The sequence below is a fragment of the Otolemur garnettii genome, unplaced genomic scaffold (assembly GCF_000181295.1).
Source record: "Otolemur garnettii isolate 467f Iridium unplaced genomic scaffold, OtoGar3 scaffold00004, whole genome shotgun sequence".
NCBI lineage: Eukaryota > Metazoa > Chordata > Mammalia > Primates > Galagidae > Otolemur > Otolemur garnettii.
This window is the reverse complement of record NW_003852399.1, coordinates 38771748-38783200: the sequence shown is the minus strand read 5'-3', so window position 1 is coordinate 38783200 and position 11453 is coordinate 38771748. Positions and strand designations below refer to the sequence as shown.

At 37.6% G+C, this 11453-nt stretch overlaps 1 protein-coding gene across 5 annotated transcripts in view; it reads left to right on the top strand.

Moving 5' to 3' along the window:
- The window catches only part of WWP1 (WW domain containing E3 ubiquitin protein ligase 1), a 118715-nt gene that overhangs the window by 35449 nt on the left and 71813 nt on the right, over positions 1-11453 (top strand). For all 5 annotated transcript variants that reach the window (XM_003782505.2, XM_023517591.1, XM_023517590.1 and 2 more), the window contains 3 exons: positions 103-193; positions 4096-4234; positions 5458-5582. In XM_003782505.2, the coding sequence (XP_003782553.1) occupies positions 124-193; positions 4096-4234; positions 5458-5582 (334 nt within the window). In that variant the 5' untranslated portion in view covers positions 103-123. The remainder of the gene's footprint in view (positions 1-102; positions 194-4095; positions 4235-5457; positions 5583-11453) is intronic.

The following is an 11453-nucleotide window of genomic DNA, read 5'->3' as shown; positions in this document are numbered from 1 at the left end:
CCTCAGCCTCCCACAGTGCTGGGATTACAGGCGTGAGCCACCGCGCCCGGCTAAAATTATAATCTCTTACCTAAATCATGAATACATTAAATTTTTTTATAGGTTTTAGCTGAATTTTGGGACATGGCCACTGCTTCACCAAGGTCTGAGACTAGTAATAACCACAGTGGAAGGTTACAGTTACAAGTAACTGGTAAGTTTTTATTATTAATGTGGTGATTTTCTAATAAAGCTTTCTTTTGAATACCTAATTCAGTGGACTTGTTCCATAAATATAATTTCTTTTAGATTTATGCTATGGTATATTTATTGCAATAGGCCTTAAAGGTTGATGCCCTCTAAAAGTATTTTGCTTGTTCTGTTTGTTGACGAGACAAAGAGAAGACATATCCTTTCTAGTAGTGAGAGAATTGTAATGTTTCTACATTTATGTCTTTCTCTGTTGATTTGAAATGCCGCCACTATATACCGTCTATCTTATTCTATTCACCTCTATTCTTATATGACTGTCAGAATATTTTAATTATTTTGTTTGATGAAACTATTTTATAAAAATACTTTTAAAAAACATTGAGAGAAATCTTTCATTACTTTGCATTTAAAAATGTACCTTTGCTATTCTCTAATTTTCTTTGCCTGTCCTCTTTTTCCACCAGAAGCATTCAGAACCACTCAGTTGGTGATTTTATTTTATTTTATTTTATTTTATTATATTATTTTTTGAGACAGAGTCTTACTATGTTGCCCTCCGTAGAATGCTGTGACATCACAGCTCACAGCAACCTCCAGCTCTTGGGCTTAAGCAGTTCTCTTGCCTCAGCCTCCCAAGTAGCTACCAGGCTATTTTTTTGTTGCAGTTGTCAGTTGTTCAGCCGGCCCCAGTCAGATTTAAACCCACCAGCCTCTGTGCATGTAGCCACTGTGCTATAAGCACTGAGCCTCAGTTGGTGTTTTTATTTAAAAATAAATATATCGGCTTAGTGCCTGTGGCTCAAGTGGCTGAGGCGCCAGCTACATACACCTAAGGTGGTGGGTTCGAATCTAGCCCGGGCCCACCAAACAACAATGACGGCTGCAACCAAAAAAAAAAAAAAAGCCAGGCATTGTGGCGGGTGCCTGTGGTCGCAGCTATTTGGGAGGCTGAGGCAGGAGACTCACTTGAACCCAGGAGTTGGAGGTTGCTGTGAGCTGTGATGCCATGGCACTCTACCCAGGGGGACAGCTTGAGGCTCTGTCTCCAAAAAAAAAAAAAAATATATATATATATATAATGTGTATATATATATATATATATGTATGTATATATCAAATTGGAAATAATTGCAATATTTCAGTGTTAAAATTTCCAGATCTAGGAAAATAATTATGTTTAATTTTTAAAATCTTTTTTGTCTATCAGTAAAGTTTTATGGTTAGTTATCTTTATGTGAGTCATGCATGTTTTCTTATTACTAGATTTTGGAGAGGATGTTAATATGTTTTTAATTTTTAATTATTGTGGTTTTACTGTATCACTCTTCCTCCCTCCCTTCCTCTTCCTTCTCTCTGAAGGAAAAGCAGTGCTCTTTGTCCTAACCTATGGAAGGGGGGGTTAATTGGCTTATAGGGCTGCTGAATATGGAACAGAGCCCTAATGGAGATTTAATCAAAGGAGACAGTTATGTCGAGTGAGGTGTAAAAGCCATTCAAGATGAATGGAGACGGATGCAATTTTCACCCCAAAGTTATTCAGAGCAATTTTAATAAAGCACAAGTTTAACTACAGAATGAAAAAAAAAATTATTGTGGCTTTAAAAATATATATGTAACCTTTCAGTAGAGGACATTTTCTGTCTAACACCAGTAGAAGCTTATTAAATAGGAAAATGAAATCTATTCCAAAATTTAGAACAATTGTTGGAATATTAATGAAGTTGTCTTCCTACTTATTTATAATTACAGTATTATAGTTATTTATGTGCACATTTTTGTCAGAATATTATAAATTCCTCTTGAGATGAAAGTTTATTATCTTTTATTAAAAATCTTTCTTACCATGCCAACTTGTAGCAATATTGAGCATTTTGTTTATTAAAGGTATACAATGGATGTAATTTGAGTGCGTTACAATTAACTCTGAAGAATTAGTAGTATACAGTCAGTAATAAAAACAGAGTGATAGTTTGCTTGCCTTAACTCATTAATCCTAAGAAACAAGTGCTATTGTTTAACTGTTTTTCAGATGAGAAAATTGAGGGACAGGGAGGTTAATTCACTTTTACATAGTGGTCAGGCTCCTATTAAGTGGCACAGTTAAAATACGAACCCAGATGTGTCCAATCCTGTGCTTTTGCCATCATGCTATACTGCCTTCTTTTTCTTTCAGGCTTCTTCCTGTGCACAGATAAGCCGGCATATGTTGAGGCAATGGCATTTTTATTCTGAGTAGAGTCTTGGTTGGGGAATTTCTTGGGAGAGAGCAAGTCTGGACATTGATTATTGAGGAGCTGAGAACAGTGAAGGATGGAACTGAGTTTTGCTGTGACCCTGATAGCACTTCAGTCATTAACATTGAAAACTTTTTGATTGCTTTATGTTGCCAGTGCTAAAATACAGTATTTGCTCTCTTGTTATTCCTTAAGTCCTAATTGAGGACGACTGTACAGTGTGTCTCAGACATTGTACCTCTGCTGAAGCATTTCTCACATTGCTGCTCAGTGACTTATGTGTGCTGCTGTTTGTTGAGATTAGTATCCCTTCATTATGGAAAGGATGCTGACATAGCTTTGTTTGTTTCCATATCCTCAGCATCAGGTGCATGTGACAGGGAGGGGCTTTCCTTTTCCTTACCTCAGACTTAGGCTGTTCACAGGTAGTTGATTACAGAGGTGATCTTGATAAGTTGGGGCTTGGTAGTCAGTATTTTGCCCTGAAAGCATGTAGTTTCTTATTTAGATTCATATGTTTAGCCCAAATTAGTTTCTTCAAGTCTGAGGTAAATTAGATTTAAAATTCACTTTCTTTATATAAAGGGTTATGATTTTAATGATATTTTAATACTAAAGGTTTTATTTGTAAAAGCAAATACTACTTTACCTATTTTGAAACCATCTTTCTGGGCAAAACACTAAGGCATTTTTTTAAAAAGTGCCACTGTTAAGCAATTTCCAGAAGATAAGTTATGAATACCACTTGGTAGGAGGGTTAATAGGCTTGTTGAATATGAAGGCACTTTTTCTCTTGACCTTCATGCAGTTAGTATTAAATTCAAATGATGGGTGAGGATGTGCAGAAATCAGAACCCTCTTACTCTGTTGGTAAGAATAAAATGGTGTAGCACTTTGGAAAATAGTCTGGCCATTACTCAGCAGTTACCATCTGAGCCGTCAATTCTGCTTCTAAGTGTATGCCTAAGAGAAATGAAAGCATCTGTTAACACAAAAATTTGTACACAAATGTTCACAGCAACATTATGTATCATTGCAATAGCCAGAAAGTGGAAACAGTTTAAATGTTCATCATGAATGGATAAATAAAATGTGGTATATTCATATAATGGAATATTATTCGGCAAGAAAAGAATGAAATACTGATGCCTACTACAAGAAAGGATTCACCTTGAAAACATGCTAGTGAGAGAAGCCCATCACAAAAAGACAACATGTCATATGATTCCATTTGTATGAAAAATCCACACTAGGCAAATCTGTAGAGACAAAATGTAGATTAGTGGTTGCCTAGAGCTGTGGATGAGGAGGGACGTGGTTAACCAGGGTGACTGCTTAATGATGCGGGGTTTCTTTTAGGGACAACAAAATATTTTAAAAATAATTTTGATGATGATTGTGTTAACTGTGAATATGTTAAAACTATTGAATAGTACAGTTTAAATGGGTGAATTATGTGGTATGTGAATTATAGTTCAATACTGCTGTTACAAAAAAATTCACATCGCTCTCAGGCGTTATTAATAATAGTCCTTTTGTATTATTTCTTTATTCTGCCAAAGAGAAGAATTCTAATTGTAAGCAACAAAGTTCCATTTTATTAATTTACTAGCATGCAGTACTGGTTTTGGCTACACATATTCACCAGAGACTGTCGTATTTCTTTTAGTTTCTAGTGCCAAACTAAAAAGAAAAAAGAACTGGTTTGGAACAGCAATATATACAGAAGTGGTTGTAGATGGGGAAATTAAGAAAACAGCAAAATCCGGTAGTTCTTCTAATCCAAAATGGGATGAACAGCTAACTGTGTAAGTATCTTGTATAAAGAATGCATATCTTTAAAAAGAAGTGTGCATCTTGAAATTTGAATATTTTACAATTATTTTGTAAAGTGACTTCAAAATAACGAATGTTTTTTCCAATGTGAATAGACAATTTAAAGAGTGAAGAATTTTTGGTTAATTTCATTTATTTTTAGAGAGCTTTTGCTTTATAAATTAAGTTATTTCCATATAGCCCTATTTTCTTTGAATGTCTGGGTGTTGAAATAGGACCAAAAATTAGGCATCCTTAATTTTGGCATTTTGAATATAATGATACAAAATTTATATACAGAAAAGTATTATAACTAATACCATCAATTTTCTTAAGTCTTTAAAAATTTGTTCAAATAGAAACAATGTTGCTGTGAAGTCTCAGTAAGACTTTTTTTTTTTTTTGAGACGGAGTCTTACTTTGTTGCCCTTGGTAGAGTGCTATGGCATCATAACTCACAGCAAACTCAAACTCTTGGGCTCAAGAGATTCTCTTGCCTCAGCCTCCCAAGTAGCTAAGACTACAGGTGCCTACCACAACCCCCGGATATTTTTAGAGACAAGGTCTTATTCTGGCTCAGGCTGGTCTCGAACCTGCAATCTTAGGCAGGTTCCACCCGCCTTGGCCTCCCATGTTGTTAGGATTACAGGTGTGAGCCACCCGCCCAGCCTTTTTTTTTTTTTTTTTTTGAGACAGACTCTTACTCTGTCACCCTGGATAGAGTGTATGGGCTCCTAGCTCACAGCAACCTCAAACTCTTGGGCTCAAGCAATCCTCTTGCCTCAGCCTCCTGAGTAGCTGGGACTACAGGTCCCTGCCACAACGCCCAGCTAGGTTTTCTGTTTCTAGTAGAGATGGGGTCTTGCTCTTGCTCAGGCTGGTCTTGAACTCCTGAGTTCAGATAGCACACCCACCTTTACTTCCTAGACTGCTTACAGACATGAGCCACTGTACCTAGCCTTTAGTAAAACTCTTGTACTGCTGTTTTTTGGTTTGCTAATTACAAAAATTCTTATGTAATATTTAAAGTCCTAATGTGTTTGAAAGTAAATATTTTTATTTATAATTTAGACCTTTTAATACTCTTTTATATAGTATTTTCAAACTGAATTTATGGTTTTAAAAAAGGGCCTGAAATAAATGGTTTAATAGAAATTGCCATTTAGAGTGATGATGTATATACTCCTGTATTTTTGTTTTGATTTTACCCTTACAGAAATGTGACCCCACAGACTAAATTGGAATTTCGAGTTTGGAGTCATCACACTTTAAAAGCAGATGCTTTGTTAGGAAAAGCAGTGATAGATTTGAAACAAGCTCTGTTAAAACATAATAGAAAATGTAAGTCTTCTATTCTAACTTTTGTTTCTTTTAAACTAATTTTAGGTCCTATAAACATGTCTTGAAGTATAAAAGCAAAAAAATACTTTCATCTTTATAAAGGAGAACTTTAGTCATTGTCTGTGATCACTTTTAAGATTGTGGCATTATATAAAGTAGAAAATATTGACCCTGCTCTTTCTCTATTCAGAGGTTTGCAAAGCGTCTCAGTTATCCATAAGTACTTAATTAACTGTGATCATCAGTCATTTATTATATTCTCACTATTAAGTACTTTACAGCTTGGGAACAAAATCATGCGAACTACCCTATTTCATGACTTGACTAATAAGAATTTTATTTAGATAAAATCAATTCTGTTAAATTTTCTTTTGCTACCTGACTAGTTTATCATAGAAAATATAGAGAATATAGAAAAATCATAGAAATGTAAAACATCATTAAATTTACTAGCCAGTTATAACCACCCTTAGAAATTTGATCTCTCTTTCTTTCTCATAGACACTAAGATTATGCGGTAGAACATAGCTGACCACCTCCCTACCTTGCTCACTCCTTTAGTTAACCTCCAGTTCATAGACCAGGCACGTACCACATGTATGTATCAGTGCAGTAGGCCTAGTTCCTTATGTCGAACAGCTCCATATGTTCACCAGTTTGTTAAAGTCCCTTGGGTGGTCGACTTACAGAGGTTCTACTGTTTTTTTTCTTTTCTGCATCTGCTGGTGTAGATCTACTCTTTTTTTTTTTTTTTCATGTAACATTATATTACCAATATCATGTTTTCATGATAGTAAATTTTTCTAGGCTAGACGTTTTTAAGGTAGTTTAATATTTAATTATTTGTAAACTTCCTATTGTAAGTTTGATTTTCTGCTGTGCCGTGGCTTTTGAGGGGCTTGGGGATGGTTCATGCAATTCATTTTGCTACAGAGATAAGTGATACATTCGGTAAGTGAGTTTACAGTACCTCTGCCTGGGTTACTATTAGTACGTAACCTGCCCCCATTGTTGAACAGTTAGTTTGTTTACAATTCTGTGTAATGTAACTGAACTGAACCTCCATGTAAGGATTATAAACATCTTCCGTACAAAGATGATATTTATCTGACAAAATGATCTTCTAAGGAAGTTGTAATAGTAATACATTTTGAAATGAAACCTTATGTTGTACAAACTTTATCTCTTAAGATTTAATTTAGCAGAATATGCTCACCGAGAAAATAAAATGTTACGAACATTTGTACAATGAGTAGATGGCTTCAGCAGTTACAGTAGTAGTGTCCTGTACACCCAAGTCAGTTGGTAAATTTATTTTTAGTAATCAAAAAGCATATAAGTTTGCTGGAGTAGCCATAACCCAATTCCCCACAGGCTGGGTGTCTTCAACAAGAGGAACTTGTTTTCCCATGTTAGGAACCTCTGTGGTCAAGGTCTCAGCAGGGTTGGCTTCTTCTGCAGCCTCCCCTGTAAATGGCCATCTTTCCCTTGTATCTTCACATGATCTTCCTCCACGCATGTGTCTCTGTCCAGGTTTCCTTTGTAAAAAAATTTTTATAGAACAAGATATGCTCTTATTCTGTCACCCAGGCTGGAGTGCAGTGGTGCTCCCTGTAACCTCAAACTGCTGGGCTGGCTCAAGAGATCTTCCTGCCTCAGCCCAAATAATTGGTTGTTATTAACACCAGGAGGGAGCATGTCTGACCTCTCTTCTCGTGACTGGCTTTAGGGTATTTCTGAGGTCCCCTTGGCCAGTAGGGGGCCCATTCAGTCAGCTGGGAGGTGATGCTTCAGATTTTACTTTGGCTCACAGTTATTTTGGTTCACAGTTCTCTTTTGGCCAAGATTTGCCAGAAGCAGCACTGATGGCCAGACTTTGTTGTTTTCCCCCTTAGTTGCCAAGATAGTGCAACTACCTGTCTTGGGTCCGTTTAGGTCCCCAGTTGGAGGCTTGTCACCAAGGGGATTTAACAGTAGCATTCCAAAGGGGTGTGTCTGTTATGTTGTTGTTTATTTGTTTGTGCAGGGCAATAAACATATAAAAACAAAATGTTGGTGGGGTCAATCCCTAACCTCCCCTCCCCCAATAGGAGGAGACTGTTTTTATAGTCAGAAGCCTTATAGTCAGTTAAATGTTCTGGTCCATGTGGGACTGGAGGTGGATAGGTACTCATCAACATCTTAAAACATTCTAGGTAACATGAGAGTAAAAACCAAAATGTCCTCTGGGAGGCTGAGGCGGGTGGATAGCTCACAAGTTTGAGACCAGCCTGAGCAAAAGTGAGACCCTCATCTCTACTAAAAATAGAAAAACTGAGGCAAGAGAATTGCTTGCGTCTGAGTTGGAGGTAGCTGTGAGCTATGATGTCACAGGACTCTACCCAGGGTGACAGCTCGAGACTGTCTCAAAAAACAAAAACAAAACCCCAAAATGTCAACAGCAGTGTTACAAAATTAATTCATCTGTAAGAAGTAAGCTGCAGTATTCTTGCAGACTTGTAAAAATTTGTTACATAAAGCAAGCATTGTTAAACCATTTAAAGAATTCAGAGACTTTCGTTATGTCATAGAATTTTTGGTCTCTTTAGTGGTCCTAAGTTGCCTTACAGACTTTTTTGTTTTATCTCTGCTTGCTTAAACCCCATAACTGGGAGCAGTTATATACTCGGGCAACTTTGAGTCTGTGGGAAGCAGGAACTTCTTCATGGTTGCGATGGATGTTTGGACCGCATGGCCTGAAAAGGCAGAGTCCCTTATTTAGTGCTTATTTAGACATCTATGTGCCCATCCTTGGTCTGGAGAGTCTTCTATTCCCTGAAATCCTCCCTTACAATCTCCCATGCCTACCTCTTCCATCATAGTCTCTGGGGGAGGATGTTTGTATTTTTAGTAGTAGGGCGTGTTGGCAGTGAATAACAGGCTGGCCCTGGTGAGATGCAGTAGTTTTAAATCCTGGAAACAGCAGGTCAACTTCCTATTTACTTGATACTTGGCTTGACTCTAGAAAACAAAGCCAAAAGAATCAGAAATGTTTTAAATAAAAAGTCATTTAAAAAAATGAACACCAATCATTTGGATTTGGGCCCTCCCTAATGGTACCACTTTTAACTCAGCTGCCTCTTTAATGATCCTGTCTCTAAATAACAGGATTATATTTTGAAGTACTAAGCATCCTGTCTCTAAATACAGTATTTTATTTTGAAGTACTAAGGATTAAGACAGTAACATATGAATCTGGTGGGTGAGGGAGGGAGTTTCAGTTCTACCGGTAACAAAAGTAAGTGCCTTTCAAGAACTCAGTCTTGTGATAGGATCATGATGCTTTTAGTTAAAAGTAGAAGAAACTTGTGAGTATTAGTCCTAGCCACTCATTTTACCAATAAGTTAATTTAAGTAACTTGCTCAAGTGTATACGAGTAATTGCAGGATTGTGATAGAACACAAGTTTTCTCTTAGCTGCTTAACTTTAATTAGATATAATATAAAATTAATACTGTTGTAGACAGCCTTGAAGCAATTAAAATACATGTTATAAATGATAAAATTCTTGGTTGCCTTTGATGCAGTCTTTTGGTTTAGCATTTTGAGTTAGAGTTTTACTTAGTATCAGTTGAATGAGCGATAGTTAAATTTGGGGGATGTTATGGTATTTATCTTTAGAAAGAAGTAAACAAACACTGCTAAGAACAAAATACACATGATAACCTAGTGACGAATAAAGATACTTGATACTAAAAACAGTCTTTCCTCCTGTCTTTACACAAGAATTCACTCACTGAAAAGGTTGGTGATAGGTATTACATTTGTAAGGTATGTTATATACACAAAGTGATAATCAGCCTCTTACATGAATAGAGTCTGTGTGTTCGTCTGGAAGACTTTAATGAAGGGATGTTCTGGGGTATGCCTGTTTTCTCACTATTTACAGAGAATAGATTTTTTTTTTTCCTTTTTTTGAGACGGAGCCTCAAGCTATCCCCCTGGGTAGAGTGTCATGGCATCATGCTCACAGCAACCTCCAACTCCTGGGCTCAAGTGAGTCTCCTGCCTCAGTCTCCCAAGTAGCTGGGACTACAGGCGCCCGCCACAGCGCCTGGCCATTTTTTGGTTGCAGCCGTCATTGTTGTTTGGCAGGCCCGGGCTGGGGATTTGAACCCACCACCTTAGGTGTATGTGGCTGGCGCCTTAGCCGCTTGAGCCACAGGCGCCGGGCCCAGAGAATAGATTTTTAAGGGACGGAGTGAAAGAAGAATGTCCTGAGAGAAAAGCAAAACTCAGGTTTTAGGTCTTGTGACAACAAAAGAGGCAGTGAAAGCCAGTCTAGCTTTTAAGGAAGAACCCAGGATCTGTCCAGCATGCCTGAGAAGTTCCATTATGGTTTCTGGCAAGGCACTTCAAAAACTTGGTGGTGGCTCGGTGCCTGTGGCTCAAGTGGCTAAGGCGCCAGCCGCATACACCTAAGGTGGCGGGTTCGAATCCAGCCCAGGCCTGCCAAACAACAATGACACTGCAACCAAAAAATAGCTGGGCATTGTGACAGGTGCCTGTGGTCCCAGCTACTTGGGAGGCGGAGGCAGGAGACTTGCTTGAGCCCAGGAGTTGGAGGTTGCTGTGAACTTTGATGCCATGGCACTCTACCCAAGGGGACAGCTTGAAGCTCTGTCTCAAAAAAAAAAAAAGTTTGTGGTGAGAATGGCAGATAGGATAAAGTCCTCAAAAGCAGATTATAATATGGAAGAGGGGATTGGAACCAGGAGAAATATTTATGGGACCATTTTGAAGGCTAAAAGAACATGGTCTGGTGATAGTGGGAGAATTGTAGGAATTTTAGATGGCATTTATAAAAATTATAAACCATAAACAAAATGGAATGAATGAGCAACTTGAAGGTAGAGACTGTCTTAACACATCTGTTATTTCAGCACCTCCCACAGTCAAAAGCCAAAGACTTTTTAAAAAAATTGTAACAGAGAAACTTGTAAGGTATTTGAATAATACCTTACTATGGATTCTTATTCTGTATAAGATCCTACTGTATGTAAAACACACAACAGCAGTGACCCACACAAGCGTGGGTCTGTCTATACTCTTTCTTACCGCCATTAGTGCCTGAATTAACTTTTGTGGAACTTTTGAAAGGCACTTGGCTATAAGATCAAGTTTAACTATGACTTAAGTAACTTACAGAGCGTTAGTTCAGTTTGTCTCATTTCTTCCTTATATTTGTAGTAGCTTACCTGCTCTGCCCACCTCGGCTTCTTACTATCTTTTGAGTATGTTTTGCTAATTCTTCTTTGTTGAAAGTAGTCTCTTTGTTACTAAACACTTCCTTGGTATTGTCACTAATTATGTACTTGTTTGCTGTTTTTATATTTAATTCTTTAATAATAGATGGAATATTATGGAAAATGGTGTAAAAAGTACCCCTAAATTGGTTTTATTTGGGAGATGGAAGTGAGAAGATTGGTCAAGGCCAGGAGTTCAAGGCTGTAGCCTGCTGTGATCTTGCCTATGACTAGCCACAGCACTCCAGGCTGGGCATCTTAGTGAGACCTCTATCCCTAAAAGAAAGTACATCTGAATTAATAATTTCCTCTTGTTACTACCCAGTTTTTAAAATGGTGTTTGTTTTTATCACATGGATGAATTTGGCCCAGTGGCATTGAATGTTCCAGTTATATAGCTGGCTGTCTCCCCCTCCGCTTCTGTTTTTTTCTTTTCTCTTTTTGTCTTGACAGTAATGCAGGCTTTGCGGTGTACTCATTATTTTTTATCTAAGTGCTATTGGACTATGACTTTTTTTTTTTTTTTGAGACAGAGCCTCAAGCTGTCCCCCTGGGTAGAGTGCCCTGGCATTACAGCTCACAGCAA